Below are 26,574 nucleotides of genomic sequence, written 5' to 3' on the forward strand. Positions count from 1 at the left end.
TTTTAGTAGAAATTAATAGGTTGTATTGATTAATTGAACCCCTTTTAAAGCCAACATATCTATTGGTTATACATTTCTATGTATTCTAACATGCAAGTTGGTAACACTAAATGGCTTTTTAATTTTTTAAACCAGGGAGCCCCTCAATAATATAGCAAAAATGTGCTAGTGGATCCTGTGTCTTTTGATAATTTTCAAAACTGTTTAATCATTTTGAAATCATTTTTTGATCACTGACCACCTTAAAAATTGAAGCGAAGAATGTAGTTTCTTAAAATATGTTCATACATATACAGACAACTTTATGATATAATTTTGAGATTTATAAAATTAAGATCTTCTTTGCTAGCCTGGTTATTCCTTTCACTTTCACTCCTTTCTCTACCATGGCCCTCTTTATAGGAGTGGTTCTCCAAGTATGGTCTCCAGACCAGTATCATTAGCATCACATGAGAACTTGGCAGAAATATGAATTCTTGTACCACCCCCAACCTACTCCAGGCTACTGAATCAGAAATTCTCAGTGTGTTTCCTTGCAATCTGTTTTATGAAGCCCTTGAGATGCGTGCCAACTTTGGGGAAATACTGTAGTCAGAATTCACGTCAAAGAAGGCAATACCTGCTATGTCACCTTTCCATCTGTCTCCACTCCACGTTGTAAACATTTATGACTATGTCCACCATTGATCTTTATAAAGTGGTTGGGGACCTTATTTTTTCTTAAAAGCCTCTTTTTATTGTTTATCTACTTGCATGCAAGTTAGTTCTTAGGAAAGTTCTACTCCAACTATTTTGACAAATAATTGTAAACGTTTTATAATTTGTATATTTTTCATTTAAGGTAACACCTCATATTTTAAAACGTAATGTTTATATTAAATAACACTTTACTATTTATACAGAACTTTTGTAGCCCTTATGAAATTTGCTATTCTCATCCTCCTTTTACTTAGGAAGACTGTGAAGGAGTTACATCCTGGTAAAGCATTAAAGCCCGTACTGTAATTCTAATGTTGTGATTCCTAGATCAGCTTTCCACCTTATTCACCTTATTGCTCATTATACATTTTGTTAGATCAAGCAGCTAAATTATAGTGTTTGTTATAAGATGCAGTTATCAGCTTTGTTTGAACTGAACTCCATATACTCATCTTCAAAGGCCTTTCAAATACTGGGATGGAACTCTGCCTACCCCCTCTTCCATAGCTTTACTTAGCAACATTTTATTATATATACTTATAATGTAAATCAATTTTTATTGATTTAAGAAAAAAAGGGGCCTGCATATAACAAGAATCTCTAATCTTTTGATATTTTCCTTTAGTATCCCTAACTTAATACTATCATCATCCCAAGATAATAGAATATACTTTCTCTTTTTCAGCAAGACATTTTAACTTCCAGAGTTTGTCCTTTTTCATTCATTTAGCAAATGAAAACAGAAGTACTTTATTTTAAGGACTTTATGCCATGCTAAAGTTTTATCATTATTATTTGAAGGTAAACTGTGGTAAGTTAAAGATGTGTACATAAGTCATAACACAATGATAAAAATGAAAGTACCAAAGAAGTATGCATAATGAGCCAAAATAGGACATAAGATGGAAACATAACCTTTATCAATTAATACAAAAGTGAGATCAGGAAATAAAAAGTCAGAAATTACAAGTATCAGGAATTAGACGGAACATCACTACAGTTCCTATAGACATTAAGGGAATGTTACTAATAATTTTTTGCCTACAAATTCAACAACTTAGGTGAAATGTACAAATTCCTTGAAAGAAATTCACCACTGCCGGGCGCGGTGGCTCACGCATGTAATCCTAGCACTTTGGGAGGCCGAGATGGGTGGATCACCTGAGGTCAGGAGTTCAAGAGCAACCTGGCCAACATGGTGAAATCACATCTCTACTAAAAATACAAAAATTAGCTGGGCATGGTGGTGCACACTTGTAATCTCAGCTACTCGGGAGGCTAAGGCAGAAGAACTGTTTGAACCCAGGAGGCAGAGATTGCAGTGAGCCAAGATTCTGCCACTGCACTATAGCCTGGGAGGCAGAGCAAGACTCCATCTCAAAAAAAGAAAAAAAAAAGGAAATTAACCACCAAAGCATGTTCAAGAAGAAATGCATACGCTTAACAGCCTATATCAAAGAAGTTGAATTTTTTAAAACCTCACAATGAGAGCTTCTAGAATTCACTGGTAAAATCTAACTAATATTTAAGGAAGACATACTGCCAACTTTGTGCAAACTCTTCCACAAAATAGAAGAGATGGGATTCTATTCCTAACTTTTCTGAGATCAGCATTGCCTGATATCAAAACCTAACAAAGGATACAAAGTTTGACAAGCAAGATGAATAAGTTCTACTGTACAACATAGAACTTAGAGTTAACAATACCGTATTGTATACTTAAACGTTACAAAAGTAACTTACAAACGTTGTTGTTACAACAAAGGAAAAGATTATTTGACACCCTCACATCACAATTAAAAGAACTAGAGAAGCAAGAGCAAACAAATTTAAAAGCTAGCAGAAGACAAGAAATAACTAAGATCAGACCAGAGTGAAGGAGATACGGACATGAAAAACCCTTCAAAAAACGTTTCAAAAAATCAATGAATACAGGAGCTGATTTTTTTTAGAGACTAAAAAATAGACCATTAGCTAGCATAAAAGAAGAAAAGACAGAAGAATCAAATAGATAAAACAAAAAATGATAAAGGGGATATCACCACCAACCCCACAGAAATACAAACTACCATCAGAGAATACTATAAATACCTCTATGCAAATAAACTAGAAAATCTAGAAGAAATTGATAAATACTTGGACACATACAGCCTCCCAAGACTAAACCAGGAAGAAGTAGAATCCCTGATTAGACCAATAACGAGTTCTGAAAATGAGGCAGTAATTAATAGCCTACCAACCAAAAAAAGCCCAGGACCAGATGGATTCACAGTGAATTCTACAAGAGTTACAAAGAAGAGCTACTACCATTCCTTCTGAAACTATTCCAAACAATAGAAAAAGAGGGACTCCTCCCTAACTCATTTTATGAGGCCAGCATCATCCTGATACCAAAGCGTGGCAGAGACACACACACAAAAAATTTCAGGCCAGTATCCCTGATGAACATCAATGCAAAAATTCTCAACAAAATACTGGTAATCCAAATCAAGCAGCACATTAAAAACCATGATGAATTTGGCTTCATCCCTGGGATGCAAGGCTGGTTCAACATACGTAAACCAATAAATATAATCCATCACATAAACAGAAGCAATGACAAAAAACACATGATTATCTCAATAGATGCAGAAAAGGCCTTTGACAAAATTCAACACCCTTCATGCTAAAAACTCTCAATAAACTAGGTATTGATGGAACATCTCAAAATAATAAGAGCTATTTACAGCAAACCCATAGCCAATATCATACTGAATGAGCAAAAACTAGAGCATTCCCTTTGAAAACTGGCACAAGACAAGGATGCCCTCTCTCACAACTCCTATTCAACATAGTATCAGAAGTTCTGGCCAGTGCAAAGATGCAAGAGAAAGAAATAAAGGATCTTCAGCTAGGAATGGAGGAAGTCAAATTGTCTCTGTTTGCAGACAACATGGTTTTGGAAAAGCCCATTGTCTCAGCCCAAAAACTCCTTAAGCTAATAAGCAACTTCAGCAAAATCTCAGGATATAAAACTGTGTGCAAAAATCACAAGCATTCCTATACATCAATAATAGAAAAGCAAAGAGCCAAATCATGAGTGAACTCCCATTCACAACTGCTAGAAAGGGAATAAAATACCTAAGAATACAACTTACAAGGGATGTGAAGGACCACTTCAAGAAGAACTATAGACCACTGCTCAAGGAAATAAGACAGGACATAAACAAATGGAAAAAAAAATCTATGCGTATGTACCACCATAGAACCAATATCATGAAAATGGCCATACTGCCCAAAGTAATTTATAGATTCAGTGCTATTCCCATCAAGCTACCATTGACTTTCTTCACAGAATTAGAAAAAAACTTTGACTAACCTGACAAAAACAAGCAATGGGGAAAGAATTCCCTATTTAATAAATTATGCTGGGAAAACTGGCTACCTATATGTAGAAAGCTAAAACTGGATCCTTTCCTTACTCCTTATACAAAAATTAATTCCAAACGGACTAAAGACTTAAATATTAGACCTAAAACAATAAAAAGTCTAGAAGAAAACCTAGGCAATACCATTCAGGACATAGGCATGGGCAAAGACTTCATGATAAAACACCAAAAGTAATGACAACAAAAGCCAAAATTGACAAATGGGATCTAATTAAACTAAAGAGCTTCTGCACAGCAAAAGAAACTACCATCAGAGTGAACAGGCAACCTACAGAATGGGAGAAAATTTTTTCAATCTGCCCATCTGACAAAGGGCTAATATCTAGAATCTACAAAGAACTTAAACAAATTTACAAGAAAAAAACCCCCATCAAAAAGTGGGCAAAGGATATGAACAGACACTTCTCAAAAGAAGACATTTATGCAGCCAACAGACACATGAAAAAATGCTCATCACTGGTCATCAGAGAAATGCAAATCAAAACCACAATGAGATACCATCTCATGCCAGTTAGAATGGCAATCATTAAAAAGTCAGGAAAAAACATCATTAAAAAGTCAGAAAAATCCTGGAAAGGATGTGGAGAAATAGGAACACTTGTACACTGTTGGTGGGAGTGTAAATTAGTTCAACCATTGTGGAAGACAGTGTGGCGATTCCTCAAGGATCTAGAACTAGAATTACCATTTCACCCAGCTATCCCATTACTGGGTATATATCCAAAAGATTATAAATCATAGTACTATAAAGACACATGCACATGTATGTTTATTATGGCACCATTCATAATAGCAAAGACTTGGAACCGTCCCAGATGTCCATGAATGATAGACTGGATTAAGAAAATGTGGTACATATACACAATGGAATACTATGCAGCCATAAAAAAGGATGAGTTCATGTCCTCTACAGGGACATGAATGTCTCTGCAGGGACATGGATGAAGCTGGAAACTATCATTCTCAGCAAACTATCACAAGGACAGAAAACCAAACACCACATGTTCTCACTCTTAGGTGGGAATTGAACATTGAGATCACATGGACACAGGGTGGGTAACATCACACACTGCGGCCTGGTGGGGACTGGTGGGGCCTGGGCGGCGGGGGAGGGATAGCATTAGGAGAAATACCTAATGTAGATGATGGGTTGATGGGTGCATCTCAAGGCCTTGATAAAACATTGCAAGGAAACACACTAAGAATTTCTGATTCAGTAATCTGGAGGGTAGGTGGGGGGTGGTACAAGAATTCATATTTCTGCCAAGTTCTCAGGTGATGCTAATGATACTGGTCTGGAGACCACACTTTGAGAACCACTCCTATAAAGAGGGCCATGGTAGAGAAAGGAGTGAAAGTGAAAGGAATAACCAGGCTAGCAAAGAAGATCTTAACTTTATACATCTCAAAATTATATCATAAAGAATTAGAGAACCAAGAGCAAACAAACCCCAAAGCTAGCAGAAGACAAGAAATAACCAAGATCAGAGCTGAACTTAAGGAGATAGAGACGTGAAAAGCCTTTCAAAAAAAATCAAAGAATCCAAGAGCCATTTTTTAAAGTAATAAAATAGACCACTAGCTAGAATCATAAAGAAGAAAAGAGAGAAGGATCTAATAAACACAGTCAGAAATGATAAGGGAGATATTACCATTGATGCCACAGAAAAACACAAATGACTATCACAGAATACTGTAAACACCTCTATAGACATAAACCAGAACATCTAGAAGAAATGGATAAATTCCTGGACACATATACCCTCCCAAGACTGAAGCAGGAAGAAATTGAATCCCTGAATAGACCAATAATGAGTTCTGAAATTGAGGCTGTAATAAATAGCCTACCACCAAAAGAGGCCCAAGACCAGATGGGTTCACAGCTGAATTCTACCAGAGGTACAAAGAAGAGCTTGTACCATTTCTACTGCAACTATTCCAAAAAATTGAAAAGGAAAGACTGTTCCCTAACTTATTCTATAAAGCCAACGTCATCCTGACACCAAAACTTGGCAGAGATACAACAAAAAAAGAAAATTTTAGGCCAATATCTTTGATGAACATCCATGTAAAAATTCTCAATAAAATACTGGCAAACTGAATCCCACAGCTCATCAAAAAGCTTATCCACCGCAATCAAGTTGACTTCATCCCTGGAATGCAAGGTTTGTTCAACATACGCAAATCAATAAGTGTGTTTTATTGCATAAACAGAATGAAAGACAAAAAACACGTGATTATCTCAATAGATGCACAAAAGGCGTTCTGTAAAATTCAACATCCTTTTATGTTAAAAACTCTCAATAAACTAGGTACTGAAGGAACGTGTCTCAAAATAGCCATATATGACAAACCCATAGCGATATAATAATGAATGGGCAGAAGCTGGAAGCACTCCACTTGAAAACTGGCACAAGAATGCCCTCTCTCACCACTCCTATTCAACATAGTATTGAAAGTTCTGGCCAGGGCAATTGGGCAAGAGAAAGAGATAAACGGTACTCAAATAGGAAGAGAGGAAATCAAATTATTTTTGTTTGCAGATGACATGATCCTATATCTAGAAAACTCCATAATCTCAACCCAACAGCTACGAATACCTCTCTGCAGGATTTTTTCATAAGTATTGGCAATTTGAGTCTATTTTTTTTCTTTTTGCAAAAATGCAAAGGGTCTACTGTAGATCCTTTTATGAAAACAGGAGAAAAAATGGAAGGTCTTACGCTTTGTGATTTCAAACATTATGAAGAGATTGTTATCAAAATACTGTGGCATTGGCATCAAGACAGATACAAAGACCAATGGAATGAAGATCAGTGGAATGGAATCCACTAATCAATGGATTGGAATGGATCAACGGAATGGAAGGAATCAGTGGAGATCAGTGAAATGGGATAAGAATCCAGATAGACCCAGAAATATATATTCAATTGATTTTCACCAATAGGCTAAGGTAATTAAATAAGAAAAGGAAAATCTCTTTAACAAATGGTGCTAGAGTAACTGAATAGCCAAAAGCCAACTGTGTCTCCAAAGATACACAAAAATTATCCCCTAAGTAATCATAAACATTAATAAAACTTAACAAAAAATATATAGGAGAAAATTTTAGTGACTTTATGTTTGGCAGGGATTTCTTAAATAGGACACCAAAAACAAACTATAAAAAGAAAAAAAATGATACATTGGACGTTATCAAAATTTTAACCTTCTCTTTAGAAGACACTTATAAAAATGAAAAGTGAGTCACATAATAGGAGAAAATAATTTCAAGACATATACCTAACAAAGGAACCTACATCTAGAATAGATTTTGTTTAAAAACTCAATAATGAAAAGGCAAACATCTCAATTATAAAAATGCAAAAAGAAAAATTCTATAGATATTAGGACTTGTGGATGGGAAAGAAGCACATAAAAATGTAGGTGTCATGAATATGAGAACTGCAGTAAGAATATCAATATATAAAGATCAGTTGTATTTCTATATAATAGCAATGAATCCTAGTATATGGCACTCACAGTATCCAAAATGAAATTAAGATCTTAATTCTACTTATAATAGCATTGAAAAAAATGAAATGGATGGGAATAAATTTAACAAAAGGAGATCAAGACTTGTGCACTGAGAACTACACAACATCACTGAAAGAAATTAAATGAAATTTAATGGAAATTTAATTTAATGGAAAACCATCCTTTGTTCATGGGGAAATGGAGAGTGACTGCATGGATCCAGAGTATTTTGGGAGATTGATAAAAATATTCTGGAATTAATGGTTATGCTCGTACACCCTTGTGAATATATTAAAACCCACTAAATCATACACTATAGAGAGGTGGGTTTGATGGTATGTTAATTATATATCAGTAAAAACAATTTTTTAAAATCACAATGAGACAGCCCTGCACACTAGTTTGATTGGTTTATAGCTTAAATTAAAAAGCCAAATGGTACCAAGTGTTGTTATGGATCTGGAACAGATTGAATTTTCAGATACTGTTGATAGTTTAGCTTTTTCTTATAAGGTTAAACATATACTTAACATATTAGCTTATATTAACATATCACTCGTGAATATTTACCCAAGAGAAATGAAAGCATATGCCCTGTCTCTTATACACATCTAGATGTGTATAAGAGACAGGGTTTGTTCAACATATGCAAATCAATAAGTGTGTTTTATTGCATAAACAGAATGAAAGACAAAAAACACGTGATTATCTCAATAGATGCACAAAAGGCGTTCTGTAAAATTCAACATCCTTTTATGTTAAAAACTCTCAATAAACTAGGTACTGAAGGAACGTGTCTCAAAATAGCCATATATGACAAACCCATAGCGATATAATAATGAATGGGCAGAAGCTGGAAGCACTCCACTTGAAAACTGGCACAAGAATGCCCTCTCTCACCACTCCTATTCAACATAGTATTGAAAGTTCTGGCCAGGGCAATTGGGCAAGAGAAAGAGATAAACGGTACTCAAATAGGAAGAGAGGAAATCAAATTATTTTTGTTTGCAGATGACATGATCCTATATCTAGAAAACTCCATAATCTCAACCCAACAGCTACGAATACCTCTCTGCAGGATTTTTTCATAAGTATTGGCAATTTGAGTCTATTTTTTTTCTTTTTGCAAAAATGCAAAGGGTCTACTGTAGATCCTTTTATGAAAACAGGAGAAAAAATGGAAGGTCTTACGCTTTGTGATTTCAAACATTATGAAGAGATTGTTATCAAAATACTGTGGCATTGGCATCAAGACAGATACAAAGACCAATGGAATGAAGATCAGTGGAATGGAATCCACTAATCAATGGATTGGAATGGATCAACGGAATGGAAGGAATCAGTGGAGATCAGTGAAATGGGATAAGAATCCAGATAGACCCAGAAATATATATTCAATTGATTTTCACCAATAGGCTAAGGTAATTAAATAAGAAAAGGAAAATCTCTTTAACAAATGGTGCTAGAGTAACTGAATAGCCAAAAGCCAACTGTGTCTCCAAAGATACACAAAAATTATCCCCTAAGTAATCATAAACATTAATAAAACTTAACAAAAAATATATAGGAGAAAATTTTAGTGACTTTATGTTTGGCAGGGATTTCTTAAATAGGACACCAAAAACAAACTATAAAAAGAAAAAAAATGATACATTGGACGTTATCAAAATTTTAACCTTCTCTTTAGAAGACACTTATAAAAATGAAAAGTGAGTCACATAATAGGAGAAAATAATTTCAAGACATATACCTAACAAAGGAACCTACATCTAGAATAGATTTTGTTTAAAAACTCAATAATGAAAAGGCAAACATCTCAATTATAAAAATGCAAAAAGAAAAATTCTATAGATATTAGGACTTGTGGATGGGAAAGAAGCACATAAAAATGTAGGTGTCATGAATATGAGAACTGCAGTAAGAATATCAATATATAAAGATCAGTTGTATTTCTATATAATAGCAATGAATCCTAGTATATGGCACTCACAGTATCCAAAATGAAATTAAGATCTTAATTCTACTTATAATAGCATTGAAAAAAATGAAATGGATGGGAATAAATTTAACAAAAGGAGATCAAGACTTGTGCACTGAGAACTACACAACATCACTGAAAGAAATTAAATGAAATTTAATGGAAATTTAATTTAATGGAAAACCATCCTTTGTTCATGGGGAAATGGAGAGTGACTGCATGGATCCAGAGTATTTTGGGAGATTGATAAAAATATTCTGGAATTCATGGTTATGCTCGTACACCCTTGTGAATATATTAAAACCCACTAAATCATACACTATAGAGAGGTGGGTTTGATGGTATGTTAATTATATATCAGTAAAAACAATTTTTTAAAATCACAATGAGACAGCCCTGCACACTAGTTTGATTGGTTTATAGCTTAAATTAAAAAGCCAAATGGTACCAAGTGTTGTTATGGATCTGGAACAGATTGAATTTTCAGATACTGTTGATAGTTTAGCTTTTTCTTATAAGGTTAAACATATACTTAACATATTAGCTTATATTAACATATCACTCGTGAATATTTACCCAAGAGAAATGAAAGCATATGCCATACAAATACTTATTTGTGAACAACTTAACATTCAAGAGGTGAAATGATACGTTTTTGTTATATCCATAAAATTGGAATACTACTCAGAAATACAAACAATGACTATTTGATTTATGCAACTGCGTGGATACACCCAGTGTTCTGCCGGCAAATGTTTTAAAACTGGCTCTTAAAAAAAAAAAAACAAAGAAAGAGGAGGAAGCCTTGATCTATAGCATTTCTCATTTCCATGGTACCAATGCTGCTACCATGGCTGGTTTCAAGTTACCAATATAAGGTCAATGAATGTGGAGTGAGGAAGAGATGCCTAGTAGCAAACTATTTTATAGTATTTCTTCTATCCATGTCTTCTATCATTTCTTCTATCTTATATCCAATAGACATAATCTTGAACACAGTTTTTGATTGTTTTTGTAGAGACAGGGTCTCACTCTGTCACCTAGGCTGGAATGCAGTGGTACAATCCTAGCTCACTGCAACCTCCAACTCCTGAGCTCAATAGATCCTCCCACCTCAGCCTCCTGAGTAGCTAGGAGTACAGGCGCATGCCCTCACACCAGGCTAATTTTTTTAATTTTCTGTAGCGATAGTTTCTATGTTGACCAGGCTGTTTTTGAACTCCTGTGGTCAAGTGATCCTCTTGCCTCAGCCTCTCAAAGTGCTGGGATTACAGGTGTACGCCACCTGGTCCAGCTTAAATAAACATCATTCTTTATTCAGGTTGCTATAACAAATTTTAATAGACTGGGTGGCTTAAACATGTATTTCTTACAGTTCTGAAGGCTGAGAAATCTAAGATCGGTGCCAGCATGGTTGGGTTCTGATGACAGCGGCCAACTTTTCCTTGTATCCTCATATGGTGGAAAGAGTGCAGGCTAGCTCTCTAACCTCTTCCTATAAGAGCATTAATCCCATTTATGAGGGTGAAGCCTCATAACCTTCACCCTCATAACCTAATTCCTTCCAAAGGCCCCACCTCCCTAGTACCATTTGTGACTAGCTTTCAACAAGATGTCTGAGGGGACATAGCATAATAAAAATTGTAAAATAATTACGAAGAGATGAGGTTTGAGAATATTTGTTAACTGTTTTAAAATAACATTTAATTGTAAATTCATAAAACTTTTTAAATAATGGCTATTTAACAATGAACTTACATCATTTGTAAAATTTTAAGACTTGACTCTCACTAGCCTTTGTGAGCTGGTTCAATCACATTACTAGATAAAACTCAAAATAATTGTACATAGCCAAAAAAAAAAAAGGAAGGTTAAAAGTTTAATATTTATAATACTATATATATATAAATTTAATTATATACATAATTCTAGAAAATTCAAACTAGTATGTTGTTGGGAACAGGCCCCCAAATCTGGTCATAAACTGGCCGTAAACAAAATCTCTGCAGTACTGTGACATGTTTGTGATGGCCATGACGCCCACACTGGAGGTTGTGGGTTTACCGGAATGAGGGCAAGAAACACCTGGCCCACCCAGGGCAGAAAACCACTTAAGGCGCTCTTAAACCACAAACAATAGCATGAGTGATTGTGCCTTAAGGACATGTTCCTGCTGCAGATAACTAGCCAGAGCCCAGCCCTTTGTTTCTCGTAAGGAATACTTTTAGTTAATCTATAATCTATAGGAACAATGTTTATCACTGGCTTGCTGTCAATAAATATGTGGGTAAAACTCTGTTTGAGGCTCTCAGCTCTGAAGGCTGTCAGCCCCCTGATTTCCCACTCCACACTCTGTGTTTCTGTGCATGTGTCTTTAATTCCTCTAGCACTGCTGGGTTAGGGTCTCCATGATGCAGCTGGTCTCGGAGGTATGTATTAACATACCAGCAATTGTCTGTTAATTAGTTGGTGGAGGGAGGACTGATGAATTACAAATGGAAACAAAGAAACTTTTGAGAGTGAAAATATTGTCAATAATTTTTAGTTATATTTTGATTTTACTCTATACAAGTTTAGATACTATTTAGACCCTAAAATCCCATTTAATTTAGAATTTACTGAACTTTTGTGTTAGCTTGGAAGACTATATGCAAGATTTTTCAACATCCATGCACGTAAACACACAAAATCTGTGGCTAAACTGATAATTGTTATCTAGTTTGTGCTTCAATTAATAGCCGGCTAATTTAGTATCAAAGATAAAACGAACTAATGGGCTTGAACTCAAGTTTGTTTCGTCTCAAGCATTTGATTGATTGGTTGCATTAATGCACAGAAATTAGTGCGACTGGCTCAGTAATTGTTTTGTGTTCTAATTTATATTAATAGCCACTCATACTAAATGAAATGAACAATTACTATTGAAATATTTTTGTGCCATTTTGCATTAGTAATCATTTTAAAATAAATTCTATATAAAAATTCATAAATGTGTTGATTTTTTTTTCTTGTTATGGCTCATTTGACGTGGTTAGTGTGCTAAATTGTGGAAATCAAAACTCAATACTATTAGCTTTACAATCTTTATAGATCAAATTTTAGTGTAAACCCACAGAGCCCATTTAACTCTATTCTTGATGTATGTTTGGTTAAAATCTTTGAGAAAATATTAATAGAAATTATAACCCCAACATGCCTACATATGTACATACTTTTAACTATGGCAACATAATATTGGCCTAAATGAGTATATCACAGAAAACAATGTGGAAATAATCCACAATTTTTTGAACTCTCAAGGAATGTAAAAGCATGAAGACATCTTATTAAATACTATTTTGGTAAATTTCATGAAGTAAATATACATTCAGTGTAGTTTTACTAGATGAAAGAAATGTTACAGATTATAATTTTACTTGCTGAACGTACTTAATGATAAACTTACCTTCATCTCTCCCAGAGCTAAGCTTCACTGTAAGTATTCTTAATATATACCATGCTGTAGATAGTACAATCTGTTCATATTTTAAAAGACAAATACTGTCTTAGACAAATTGTCACAACAAAATACTATAGACTAGGTGGCTTAAATAATAGACATTTCTCACAGTTCTGAAAGCTGGGAAGTCCAAGATCAAGGGGCTGGCAGATCTGGTGTCTGATGAAAGTTTACAGATGGCCATCTTTTCCTTGTATCTTCACACTGTGGAGGGAAGAAAGAGAAAGCAAGCCCTCTCTCTTTTTACAAGGGCACTAATCCCACCATGAGGGGCTGCTCCACTCTCGTGAGCTTATTACTTCTCGAAGACCTCGCCTCCTATTATCATCACACTGGGACTTAAGATTTCAACATATGCATCTTGTGGGGACACATTCAGTCCATAGCAATATTAACTAGATTTTTTTAAAGTGTACAATTTTGAATAGAATTTATCATTCTCCACTGTACTAGAGTTCTTCCAAGAAACAGAACCAGATTATAATATGAATATATGTAAATAAAAAGCATACATAAATATATATATAAAATTCAGTCTCAAATACTAATCTCTTCTGTAAACACCCTCACAGACACACCCAGAAATAACCTTTAATCGGAGGACCCTGTTAGAGTAAAACAGCCTGCTACCTGAATGGAACTCTGGGACAACAGGCATCATTAGTCAAATGGGTATATGGTCTCTCTATAACATGAGCTATATATTTTTTTCAGAATATCTGAAAAAGAGGAGGGAGGGGGAGTTTGGTTAAGAAAAAGCTTACAGTTGGATGATGTAATAAGTAACATTTAGCAAATATTTATTGCCCATCTACCATGGGTTCTCTATATTATACCAGGCTCTGGAGATAGATAGGAAAAATGAAGAGTATATAGTCTATATTCAGTGAACTCAATATAAATAACAAAAACTAACATACAGTGATGGCTAGCAAAAAATCACAAAAGGAAATTAGTAGTCTTTCTTAACCTTTTCCCAATGAAGTTTTTATTTTACTGTGGCAAAATAAACACGACACAAAATTTACTATGTTAACCATTTTTAAGTACAGTTAAGTACATTGACATTACTGTACAGCTGATTGCCAGAACTCTTCATCTTGAAAACCTGAAACTCTGTCCCATTAAACAACAGCTCCCGTTCACCCCTTCCCCAGCCCCTGGCAACCACCATCTGCTTTCTGTCTCTATGAATCTTGGTACTTTAGGTATCTCATTTAAGTGGAATCATAACGGTATTTGTCTTTGTGTGTCTGACTTATTATGTAAAATGTCCTCAAGGAACATTCATGCTGCAGTATATATCAAAATGTTTTTTCTTTTTTAAGGTAATATTCCATTGTATGTATATGCCACATTTTGTTCATCCATTCATCCATGGATTAATGTGGATTGCTTCCACCTTCCTTTTTTTTAACAGTGTAAACTCTTAAGATAACAAGCATTTTATTTTTTTAATTGAAAAAACCTGGCCGGGCGCAGTAGCTCATACCTGTAATCCTAGCACTTTGGGAGGCCAGGGCATGCGGATCACTTGAGCCTAGGAGTTCAAGACCAGCCTGGGCAACATGGCAAAACCCCGCCTCTACAAAAAATACAAAAATCAGCCAGGTATGGTGGTGGGTGCCTGTAGTTCCACCTACTCAGGAAGCTGAGGTAGAAGGATCACCTGAGCCTGGGAAGTCTAAGCTGCAGTGAGCCATGATCATGCCACTGTACTCCAGCCTAGGTGACAGAGTGAGACCCTGTCTCAAAAAAAAAAAAAACAAAAACAAAAAACAAGCTGACGTTTATCATAGAAAGCAAGTAATAGAAGATCTTCTTTGAGAAGTAAAAACATAAAATAGATTCAAAAAATGATTTATGTTTTAAAAGAGAATCATTCAATTAAATCTTTTAGATCTGAAAATCCTTAGTTTGCTCACGTGCCATTTCATAATCCTTTTTCTGTACCGATAAAAAAAAAAAATTGAATGCTACAGAAATACTGTGATGTGCCCATGGAGCTGAACAAAGGTCTTGTTAAGATTAAACTGGGATCTGCTGTAACTTTTATCACAAATTACTCATTGTCTGTGTTGTACTTCCTCTTACGTAGAGATAGATGGTAAGGGCTCTCGTTAAATTGTTTCGCTCTGAAACTTGTCTTTATCCTTCTGAAATACAAATTTCTAATTATGTATGTTTGTGAAATAGGTTTTAGTTATTTCAATTAATTGAGTAGAGTTGTAAATTATGGCAAGTGTAGAAATTAGTGATAATCTTAAATTGTATCTATTATTAATCATTGCATATGAAATTGAAATTGCAGTGACCTCTCTGCATTTCTTTTTTTTAAATTGTAAACTGAATCTGTTTTCACACATCATAAAAACCTTGTGCAACTGCTAGTGTTTGAAATAAATTACAATTACAGTGCTGTCTCCCTATTTCAGGCACTGCAATAAGCTAGAATCAAATGAAAGTTCTTCTGACATTTTTAAAACCTAAAATCCAATGTTGGTTTAACTTCAACAGTCTACAGATATTGGATTACTGGTATTGCACTCCTATCTGAGAAACAAGCTATTATTTTTACCAGTGGGATAGTGGTATTTGTTAGTAGTACAAATAATTCCATCATTAAATACAGAAGGGAGGAAAATTCCTACAAGTGGCCATTTTTTAAGGTTCATACAATAAACATATTAAGATTGTAGAGTGGAAATTAAAACATCCAAGATTGTACTAGAGTGGTTTTTTGTGTGTGTGTGTGTGCAAGTCACTTAACCTTTCTCTACATAAGTTTCCAGATATTTGAAATGGTAATAATTATACCCACTTCAGAGGGTTGTCATAAAAGTCTTAATGTAGATAAAATATGTATAACAGTGCCTGTAAGTGCTATAAAAGTGTTTGCTATTGTTATTATTCTTATTCTCATTTTCACATGATTCTTCATTAACTCACGTTTAGAATATTACCGTACATTCTTAACTCACTTCCGTGATTGCAGTTTCATCTTCCTAATGTTGTTCTTCCCATCTCTACTAGGGTAATCTTTAAAAAATCCAAATTTGTTGTGTCACTTCCTCGCTTAAAGGTTAATTTAGTTTTATCATTGCTTTCCAGATAAAATTTAAATTCCTTAGTATAAACAACCACAAATTTTATGATGTCATCCTTAATTCATCAGCCCATTTCTCTTGTCTCATTAATGCTTATTCCTTTCCCTGCTGTCTTTACCTATTATAGATACTCAGGAAAAGCCCGACTATTCGTTTACCTTTTGAGACTCATATCAAGCATGATCTCCACCAGAAAGCCATTCCTAACTCTTGCCATTCCACGCAGTTTGAATTTGATATACTCTACCTTCGTGTTCACAATCACTGTGCTTATTGCTATTAGGGAGCTCAATTTATTGTCCATAGCCATCTCTTTTATTGTCGATTTCCCTCTCTATCATAAGCTTTTATAGACAAGAATTGTGTTGTGACTTAGTATCCTCAGCAGTTAACAAATGATGGGCAGATAGCAGCTATTTACTCATACTTGCTGCATAATGACTTAATTGATATTTGAGAGAGAGTGAGTTAACAAATGAACACCCTGGTTACAACTGGTTCTGCTTTTGTGACATCTTTCATGAAACACATGGGATGGTGAAAAGAGGTTACATTTAGGGTTAGACCTGGATTCAACTTCTCTATCACTTAGTTTAAAAACAAACAAACAAACAAAAAACTTTAAGATTAAATAAACTAAGTCTTAGTGTCTCCATCATTATAAATTTAATTCCCAATACATAATTATCTTATATTGAATCTCAAATGGTTTAATATATATAAATCATTATAGAAAAATCTATGAAGACAGTATTGGTGCTGATATGGACTCTAGAGCCTAGTTACCTGGGGGTTTACATCCTGGATCTGCCATTTGCTAGCTCTGTGATTTTTGAACATGCTATTCTCTTTGTGTCTACATTTTCTCCTCTGTAAAATGGAAATTATAGTATTAAGTTGGTGCAAAGGTAATTGTGGTTTTGGATCATGAATTTTAAGTTTTTATATTAATAACTAGGCTCAAAGATATATTTATTAATCAAAATAGGAACCATTACAATCAACACATTTTGCCAATAAGAAATGCATTGGTTTATTCCTGTAACATAAAAATCTATCCTTTGGGATTCGAGAAACTCTTGGAAAGCATTTTCTGCATCCAGCTGGTTGTGGAAGTGTTTTCCTTGCAAAATGTTGAGATGCTTAAAGAAATGGTAGTCAGCTGGTGAGAGGTCAGGTGAATATGGCGAATGAGGCACAACTTTGTAGTTCAATTCATTCAAATTTGAAGTACTGATTGTGCAACTTGTGGTTGGGCACTGTCATGGAGAAGAATTGGGTCCTTTCTGTTGACCAATACTGGCTGCAGATATTGCAGTTTTTGGTGCATCTCAGCTATTTGCTGAGCATACTTCTCAGATGTAATAGTTAAGCCAGGATTCAGAATGCTGTAGTGGATCAGACCAGCAGAGCACTAAACAGCGACCGTGACCTTTTTTTGGTGGAAGTTGGCTTTGGGAGATGCTTTGAAGTTTCTTCTCGATCCAGCCACTGAGCTGATCATTGCTGGTTGTCATATAAAATCCACTTTTGATTGTACATCACAATCCGATTGAGAAATGGTTCATTATTGTTACGTAGAATAAGAGAAAACAAGACCTCAAAACAATTTTCCGTTAGCTCATGAGGCATCCTCTTATCAAGCTTTTATCACCTCTCCAATTTGATTCAAATGCTGAATGACTATAGAATGGTTGATGTTGAGTTCTTCTGCAGCTTCTCCTGTAGTTGTAAGAGGATCAGCTTGGATGATTGCTCTCAGTTGGTTGTTGTCAACTTCCAATAGCTGGCCACTATGTCCTCATCTTCAAGGATCTCCTTTGCAAAACTTCTTGAACCACCACTGCACTGTACGTTCGTTAGTAGTTCCTGGGCCAAATGTGTTGTTCACATTGCCAGTTATCTCCCCTGATTTACAACCCATTTGAACTCAAATAAGAAAATCACTCGAATTTGCTTTTTGCCTAACATCATTTCCATGGTCTAAAATAAACATAAACAGCAAGCAATAAGTCATTAGCAAAAAAAAAAATAAAGTGAGAAATGCTCATTAAAATGATGTATAACATAAGTACATTTAAGAATGCATTTCAATATCAAACAGCAAATTCTAACAATGTAAAAACTGCAGTTACTTTTGCACTTACCTAATAGTACACTTCTGAGGATTATTTTGAGGAATATATGAGATGGTGTCTATCAAGCACTCACCATAGTTACTAACACATAGTAAGCACCCAATAAATATTAGCTTAAAAAAATTTCCTGCAACTCAAGGCATAGCTTAATAGCTGCCTCTTTTTTAAAGACTTCCTTGATTGAATCATTTTTCCCTCTAAACTCCAATAACATGATACATAATTTATTCATAAAGCACCACAAGGAACTTCAGCTTTGTATCCCCTTTATTGGTTTTTAATTTTCTTTAAATACTATATTTATTTCATTCATCTCATGTATCACTATCATTATCATTTCTATTATATCACCTATTATGTTTTAATTCTCTACATATTTAACACTATTAAATATTTTTATATAGGTAAATATTATCTATCACGCTATAAAATGTAAGCTCCATAATAGCAAGGACCTTATGTTAATAGTATCTGCACATTATAGATAGTAAATAATTGCTGAATGGATGAATAATGACTTAAACATTTATTGAATTAATGTATTACACTTGGCAATAAAATTGGTAACTCTCTTAACCATCTATAGATGAATAATAAATTGTCCTAAGGCTTAGTGGCATAAAACAATAGAAATGTATAATATCACAGTTTTTGTGGGTCTAGAATCCAAGTTTGGTTTAGCTGAGTATTCTGGCTCAGGGTTTCTCACAAGGCTCAGCTTCCAAAGTGGGCTCATGGCCGGCTCTTGTGAGTGAGAGGAGTGTCCAATAATTTAGGAGTCATGTTTAAAAACTGCCACAGTCTGCCCTCTAGGCACAAATTATTTACGTTTCCCCACATGCAAAATACAACCGTCTCCTCCCAAACTCCTCCACATGTTTCATTTCGTTACAGGATCAGGCTAAGGCTAAAGGGAAAAAATTGTCATTTAAATCAGGTGAAAGTATGGATGAGGCTTTTTGGGTTCAATTCCTCAAAAATAGCTGCATAAATATTGTTCCCATCTAAAGACCAGTGAACTACAGTGACAAGTTACCTATTCCCTTTAAAACCAATATAAAATGGTAGGACAGGCATAGGATAACTGCAGACATTCCTATTCAAAAAGGGTGGAGGAAGATTGGGAGGCTAACATGTCCTTAGCAATTCTGAAATCCAAGCAAGTTCATGTTTCCAGTTCCTTTATTAGAATGTTGTATTGTTTCCTAGGAATGATTAATTGCTCTTGGCTTTACCCTTCGAGCTCTTGATTCTAACCTCTGAATTATCCATACATTTCAGTAAGATATAGCTCATGTTTGCAGCTGAGTGGTTTTCTCAGTCTGCACCCTGCCCATAGAAGCCCTGGAGCCAAGTTCTCTTTGAATTGCACCCTCTCCTAACCCTGTAATCCTAAACTGATAGTTTACACCAGAACAGTTTCTCTAAAACTGGGAGTTTGCTATGAATCTCATTGAGATTCACTCCATTAGACAAAAACCACAACCACAAATCTTTTCAAGATAAGCCTTTCTTTCTATCCTAGGCTGCTTTTGCATCAGCTGTAGGACAACACCCTTAAGATTTATTGAAGCCCTGTTGTTTAAGAGGTTTGTCTGAGATTTTTCCTTCCTTTTTTTTTTTTTTAAGTCCTCAAAGCTCCATAGGCTTCCTCTAGTAGTCTCCTAGAAGTCCTCTAAGTTTTCACTTACATTCTCCTAAAGATCCCTCCAGCTTCAACCCACCAGACCTAGTCTCAAGTCCGATGCCATATGATTCAGGATTTTGTTAAGGCAGCACCCCACCTCTGGTGTATCAAAATTGTTATCGGTTGTCTTGCTGCAGAACAAATCTCACCAAAACTTACTGGCTTAAAATAATATTTTTTAAAAATCATTAATTTTTAGCTTAAAAGTCTGGAATTTACTAGGGCTTGGTAGAGAAAGCTTGTCTCCTTCACACCGCTCACTCAGATGGTTGGCAAGTTGGTGCCAGCTGAGAGCTGGGGTTCTCTGTTTATCTCCACATGGGCCTCTCCAAAGACAGTTTGGGCTCTGCAGCATGGTGACTGGCTTCTGAGATGAAAAGTCTCAAAAGGCAGGAAATATAAGCAACCAATTTTTTTATAGCCTAGACTTGGAAACTGGCATAGTATCACTTCCTTTGTATTGGAAGAGAGGAGCACAGACCTCAAGTCTCAAGAGGCAAAGTGCCAAAGGATTTGCAGTTGTGTTTCAAAATCACTACACCTGTTTTAGATCAAAGCACAGTTCTGGCACTTATCTATCACATTCCTAAGAAGGCTTACTTTATTCCTGTAAAGTAAAGGGATTCAGTGTTTTCTAAGGTCCTTTTCTACTCGAAATTTGGTCATCTTACAATTCCCATTTTCTATACATTATTGATATATTCTAGCCCATAGTTTCTTAACTATGTAATCAGACAGTGTTTGGGGTATAAAATTGATGTTCTCTCCTTATTACCACACTTCAGAAAAATAATATGTTGAGAAGTTTGTGTGATATTTATAAAATATTTAGAAAATCAGGAAAATCTTCACCAAAAAGGTATATTATAATCAACATAAACTTACAAGAATACTTGTGCAGTGAAGAGTCTGCGTTAACAGAGAATGCCTTTACTGGAAGGTCAAATACTAGAAATATAACTTTTGTAAGGCAGCTATTCTTAGAGAGGTTTTATTTTATTTGTTTTTAATTTAATGCACTCCTTTTTATTTTTTTCTGTTTGTTTCATATGTCTCAATGTGGTTTGGGGAATAAAGTTTCCATTATACTGCTCTATTTATAGTTTTAAAAAATACTGTAGGGACCAAAGCTGATTGTTTTATAATCTTCACCACTTATAAAGTGAATTTGTCAAATTTGTGTTTCATTATGCAATAAGTATTGTTTAAGAAAACATGGTTGACTATTTTTTATATGTTAGTTTAAGTTCATCCATTTATTCTTTCAGGAACTTGTACTTTTCTTCCTTTTAGAGAAATATTAATTCTTGCTGTCTCTACTATTCAATTTAATGAGATCATAGAAAAACAGACATATCTTAATGAATTTCATATGTATATGTGAATTATGCCAAAATTTTTCTCCATCACACTACTGTTAGTCTTTTATATGTAGTATCATATACACAAACTCAATTTTGACCCTTTTTAAATTGCAGTGTCCTCTCGCATGGCAGAGCAAGTGGGAAGGCCCAGAAGATCCCTTACAATACCTGAGGGGTCTTGTTGCCCGTGCCCTTGCAATACAGGTAAGCCTAAATTATTTACTAAGTGGGTTGTCCAACTGTGTGACTATTGTATTATAGAGATAACCATTGTGCTAATCACTAGTGAGAATTACATGATGATTTTGCACATAAAACACCATATATTCATTATTCTGCCGTTTGTTATTTTTGTATAGCACTATTTTTTTTTAACAAAAAATGTGTTTTCTGCTTTACTGTGGCTTGTCATCATTTTTGAGAATTTAGAGAACAATTTACAATTTTAGTAGAGATGGATCTCATAGACGGTAACTGAAACTGAATCATCACTGTGATTAGTTTGCCTTAGGGAGCTCTCTATGGGGAGCTGCTTTAAAAAAGTTTATTTCAAACTGATAAATTTTTTTCAGAATAAACCAGTCAGGTAACTTCAGGAAAACAGAAGAATAGTATAGACAGAGAAAGAGTGTATTTTTTAAGGAATAGTAGATGATACAGGTTAGTTGATGCAAACAAGGTACCTTTGTGGATTTTCCACTGTCTTCCTCTGCTTGTTGCACCAGCTTCACAAAAGAGCCTTTCATTTTAACCACATTAGCTTCTACTATCACATGAATAACTTGATCTGTGTCCTCAATGCAGCACTCTTCATCCATGCTTTAAAAAAAAAAAAACATCCACAAACCTGTTCACATCTTTAACCTTGTTATCACTCATCTCTGCTCCACCTTTGAACCCCTGAGCATACATGTTATTCTTTGACAACAGCCACATTTCATTCTCCAGTTTGTATTCTCTAGACTTTCCAGTCTCTTCCTACTCAGTATTCTCTCATTCTGTCACTTTCTTTCCTGATTCTGGCCAACTCATCCTGCAATTTGTGGCATATAACTGTATTCTCTTTCTAGCACCTTCGGTACCCTAACTCACTTTTCTTTATGCTTCATCCTTTCCAAAAACCATTTAACTTGGATTAGTAGCTGTCCATATGCAGGCTGCTGAGCTCTGCTACCAACACTTCAGATACAGTGTACCTTCAGGTACAGTTCAGATACAGTGGATGGGCCCTGAGCACTGCTCCTGTATTCCACAGTGATGTTTCACTCTTTCTTGAAGATTCCATTCTGTCACTGACTCCCCTTTTCCTTAGCAAAACACCTTATGTTTTACTTCACAGAGAAAATTCAAGCTGTGAGATATGACCACTTGAAAATTCCTGCCCTTCTCTCTCATCTACAAATTTGTCTGAAGCCATCTTCATCATCTTTGTTCTAACATAAAAGTTGACCTTATGAAATTGAAGGCTCATCCCTAGACCTGTGTATTGATTTTGTCTGTTCTTTACTCTTTAGAGACCACCTCCAGGGGGTCTTCCCTTGTTCTTCTGTCTTTTCATCTTTTCATCTCTTCTTACTCTGTTTGCCAGCCTACAATTGGGACTCCTTTGAAGGTACCAGGACCGATCTGAGCAATAGTTTGGCTTCTATTATAACCAGTTCTCCAGTCTGTAGGATTGTTGAAGGAAGAAAAAGTACTAGATCTGGAAATGGGTTAAAATTAGCAGGCAGAGAAGAATCTGTCAGGGACTCTGATTTAGTCATCTTTCTATCTATCTGTTGTGCATATGCCTGGACACAATCTATCACTAAATGCTGGAAGGAAGGAAGAAAGGGAGAAAGTCTATTAGTGATCTTAGAAAAGTATAGAAATGCTCTGAAGTTTGTTGTATAATTGCATGGCTATGATAATTTACCACTTCATGTACTTTTCAGTACTGTTTCCTTTAAATTATTTTTAAAAGGACAGGGACTTTTAACTTGCCATGAATGGTAGCCTATATTACACTATGTAAGTACACTTAATAATTATGCTGTGTATTTATAATGATAAATATATTGGTGGTACTATAATATTCTTTAAAACAATTTTACAGGAATTATTGCAATTTCTTGCATGGTTATTCATATATTAATAACTGGTCATCAAAACTGAACACTTTTCTACTGTGTAATTTTCTTAAAAGCTTTGTAAGGCATTTAGCATTAATTGTAGTGATAAAATACCCTCCTAACCCTCAAGATAATGTCCAGGACTGACCATAGCTTACCTTTCATCCTACCAACCAGGGAATATGCACTATTTCTTCCACAACCACATGGGGATACTTTTTATGTTATTTTATTTTCCTGGCTTAATATTTTTTAAATTTTAAATATATATAGATATCCATCTTCCTGAGGTAACCTTTAATATTTGGGATTTGCTTTTCATCTATTCAAGGGCTTGATAGATCCCTTGTTTTCATCTGTGCTTCTGTCTCACAGGTACATATCCAGAGCAGCTTGTGATACTTGGAGAACAATGTAACCACCTAGTTGGAAAACAAAGGATGGGAAACTGGGTGGGCAGGGAAAATTAGAAGCACTATTTGCAAGGAACTGTGAAAATGGTACCTTTTGGTTTCTTAAGAAAGCATAATGATCAGACTCAATCCAAACAGGTATACAGCAGGTTGAGCCCAAATCCAGCTATAGTTTAAGATTTTAGGGTCTTGCATTTTGAGGCATAGTTTATGGGAAAAGAGAACAAACTATCGAGGGTGTCATATATTGTGCCAGTTTATTACAGGAGTTTTATGCAAATAAGGTAAGACCGACTTGGGTCAAAGGTAGCATTCATTCATTCAGTCAGTCAGTCAAAAATATAATAAGCAGCTACTTTATTCTAGGCCCTGTGTGAAGTACTGGGGATATAATGGTTAGTAAGTAGATACAATAGCTGCCTCACAGATCTTATATTCATGCATCATTTTATCAATAAAAGTTCTAAAAATGTAAGCTGGGCACAGTGGCACGTGCCTGTAGTTCCAGTGACTCAGGAGGCTGAGGCAGGAGGATCACTTGAGCCCAAGAGTTCAAGTCCAGCCTGGGCAACAATGAGACCTCGCCTCTTAAAAAAGATAATTCCACAAATGTGATTAATACTTTCCTGGCGCCAAACACTGTGTGAGGTTGCTGAATATGGAGTGGTAAACAAAATAGACATACATCTTGTTCTCCAGGAATTATCCTTACAACTTATCAGAAAGATAGAACTGAATAAACAACAGTAAGAGAAGAATGATGAAGTACAGTATTATGGAAGCAAAGAGTACTACTTAAGCTAGAAGGGGTCAGAGAAGTGATGTCTAAGCTGAGAACTTAGTAACAATAAACCAAATGAGGATGAGAGGAAAGAATTTATCAGACAGAAGGCAGACCAGAGTCTGATATCAAGAGTAAGTATTATGTTATACCAAAGTTATTGAAATTTTGTTAAAAAAAAAATTAATAAAAAGTAAGCATTGTGGTTTCAAGTAACTAAAAGCAGAGCATAGATTGCAAGGAGGGGTGTTCAAGCTGGAGAGCAAGAGGGGCCAAATCATGATAATGTATTAAGGAATTATATCCTAAGGACAAAAGGTAACCATTGCAGCATTTTAAGGAGGAAAGTCAGATTGTGTTTTAAAGGGATTATTTTAGCTGCAGTATGGAGAGAGTCTTAGTCTACTTTGTGGCAAAAGGTTTAAGACTCTCCTCTGAATATGCTTAATATAGAGAGAGCTATAGATCCCCTAGGTATCTAAGGAACCTGAGCCACAGAGTCTTGCAGCCAGCCTGGCATTCACTCTCTGGTTTCTATAAGATCCTTTAGAGCAAAGATCTTTTTAAAAAAAAATTCCACTGTATTTCCAATACCTATATACTGTCTGCTGAATGAATGAATGAACAAAGGATTTAACAAATGAATGGACTAGACAGATTATTCTCTTTGGGGAATTTAGAATTATTTCCCTGGCTTCAAATTTTTCTGCCTTTTCTTCAGAAATGACATCTTCAAAGATTTTCTTGTGTTCTTGATTTCCACTTTGTGTTTTCCCTTTGACTTGTAGCGTATCCCTTATAGCAGGATATTTTGATTCTTTTGTGATGATCATTCTAAATTCTAGCATGTTCTCTACCATGTTTGTAAATCTTACATTGTCAGCCTTTGTTTTGGTTCCTTTGTCCTAGTTTTCTCAACTGCTCACAGTTGGATCCCTTGACTGTGCACCTGCAATATTTATTCCAGCCCTGCTCATGTGTTGATTTCTATATCCAAGCCAGGATATAGAGAGAGATCTTTATCACCATGACCTAGTTATACTTGGTTATGCTTAATAGACCCAATATTCTGGAAATGTTTAATGGACTCCTAAATATCTCCCCCATTATGCTTCCTTTGAAAAGCAAACTTAGAGTGCTGTGTGTTAAATTAGCATTAAGGTTTGCCATTAATACTTACAGTTCATTTCAAACTTCTGCTTCAGTTTCATGTCTTTAGTTTTAAGATCCACAGTGACTTCTTGAACTCCACTCAAATTTTTTTTGGCAAGGTCAAGCCAGTGGCTGGTACATTGCTCTACTACAAAATCCTGCCACCCTTCCTTCTTATGACAGAATTTTGTTGTTTATATCAACTATTAGGCACCTTGAAGTTTGGCATGATCTAAGCAATAGATAAATAGCATTAATTATTGTTATTAGTAAATACCACTTAGCATGACATATAGACTATCCTTAAAGCTTATCAGGAAAATAGATAACTAAATAAGCAACAAAACAAATAATTAAAGGAAGTATTTGAGCAAATAGCAGAAGTACTACAATCTAGAACCACTTAGTGCTATCCCCTGTTCCCCAGGGGGTAGTTCAGTCTAAAACTTTTGGAATCATTGTTGACTTCTCTCCTCTCAAACTCAAAACCAAGCCAACAAAAAAGCAAAATTTCCCCGCAATCAAAAAAAAATCAAAAGGAACCTTTGCCAACCGGAACAACAACAACCTGAAGGAAAGCAATGGGAAAGCAACTACTATCTAACTAGAGTTCTGCTTCCACCCTTGTTCCCATTCTTACTGGTTCTCAAATGTTCCTATGTGAAAACACAGCTCAGATTACATCACTCCTGTTTGGAAAT

General features: G+C 35.2%; 1 protein-coding gene across 1 annotated transcript in view; it reads left to right on the forward strand.

Moving 5' to 3' along the window:
* The window catches only part of DYNC2H1 (dynein, cytoplasmic 2, heavy chain 1), a 376,294-nt gene that overhangs the window by 309,116 nt on the left and 40,604 nt on the right, over positions 1 to 26,574 (forward strand). Inside the window, exon 86 of the mRNA XM_011984411.1 lies at positions 21,531 to 21,620. Coding sequence (XP_011839801.1) covers positions 21,531 to 21,620 — 90 coding nt within the window. The remainder of the gene's footprint in view (positions 1 to 21,530; positions 21,621 to 26,574) is intronic.

This window comes from Mandrillus leucophaeus, unplaced genomic scaffold (genome assembly GCF_000951045.1).
Source record: "Mandrillus leucophaeus isolate KB7577 unplaced genomic scaffold, Mleu.le_1.0 Scaffold267, whole genome shotgun sequence".
In the NCBI taxonomy this organism is placed as follows: Eukaryota; Metazoa; Chordata; class Mammalia; order Primates; family Cercopithecidae; genus Mandrillus; species Mandrillus leucophaeus.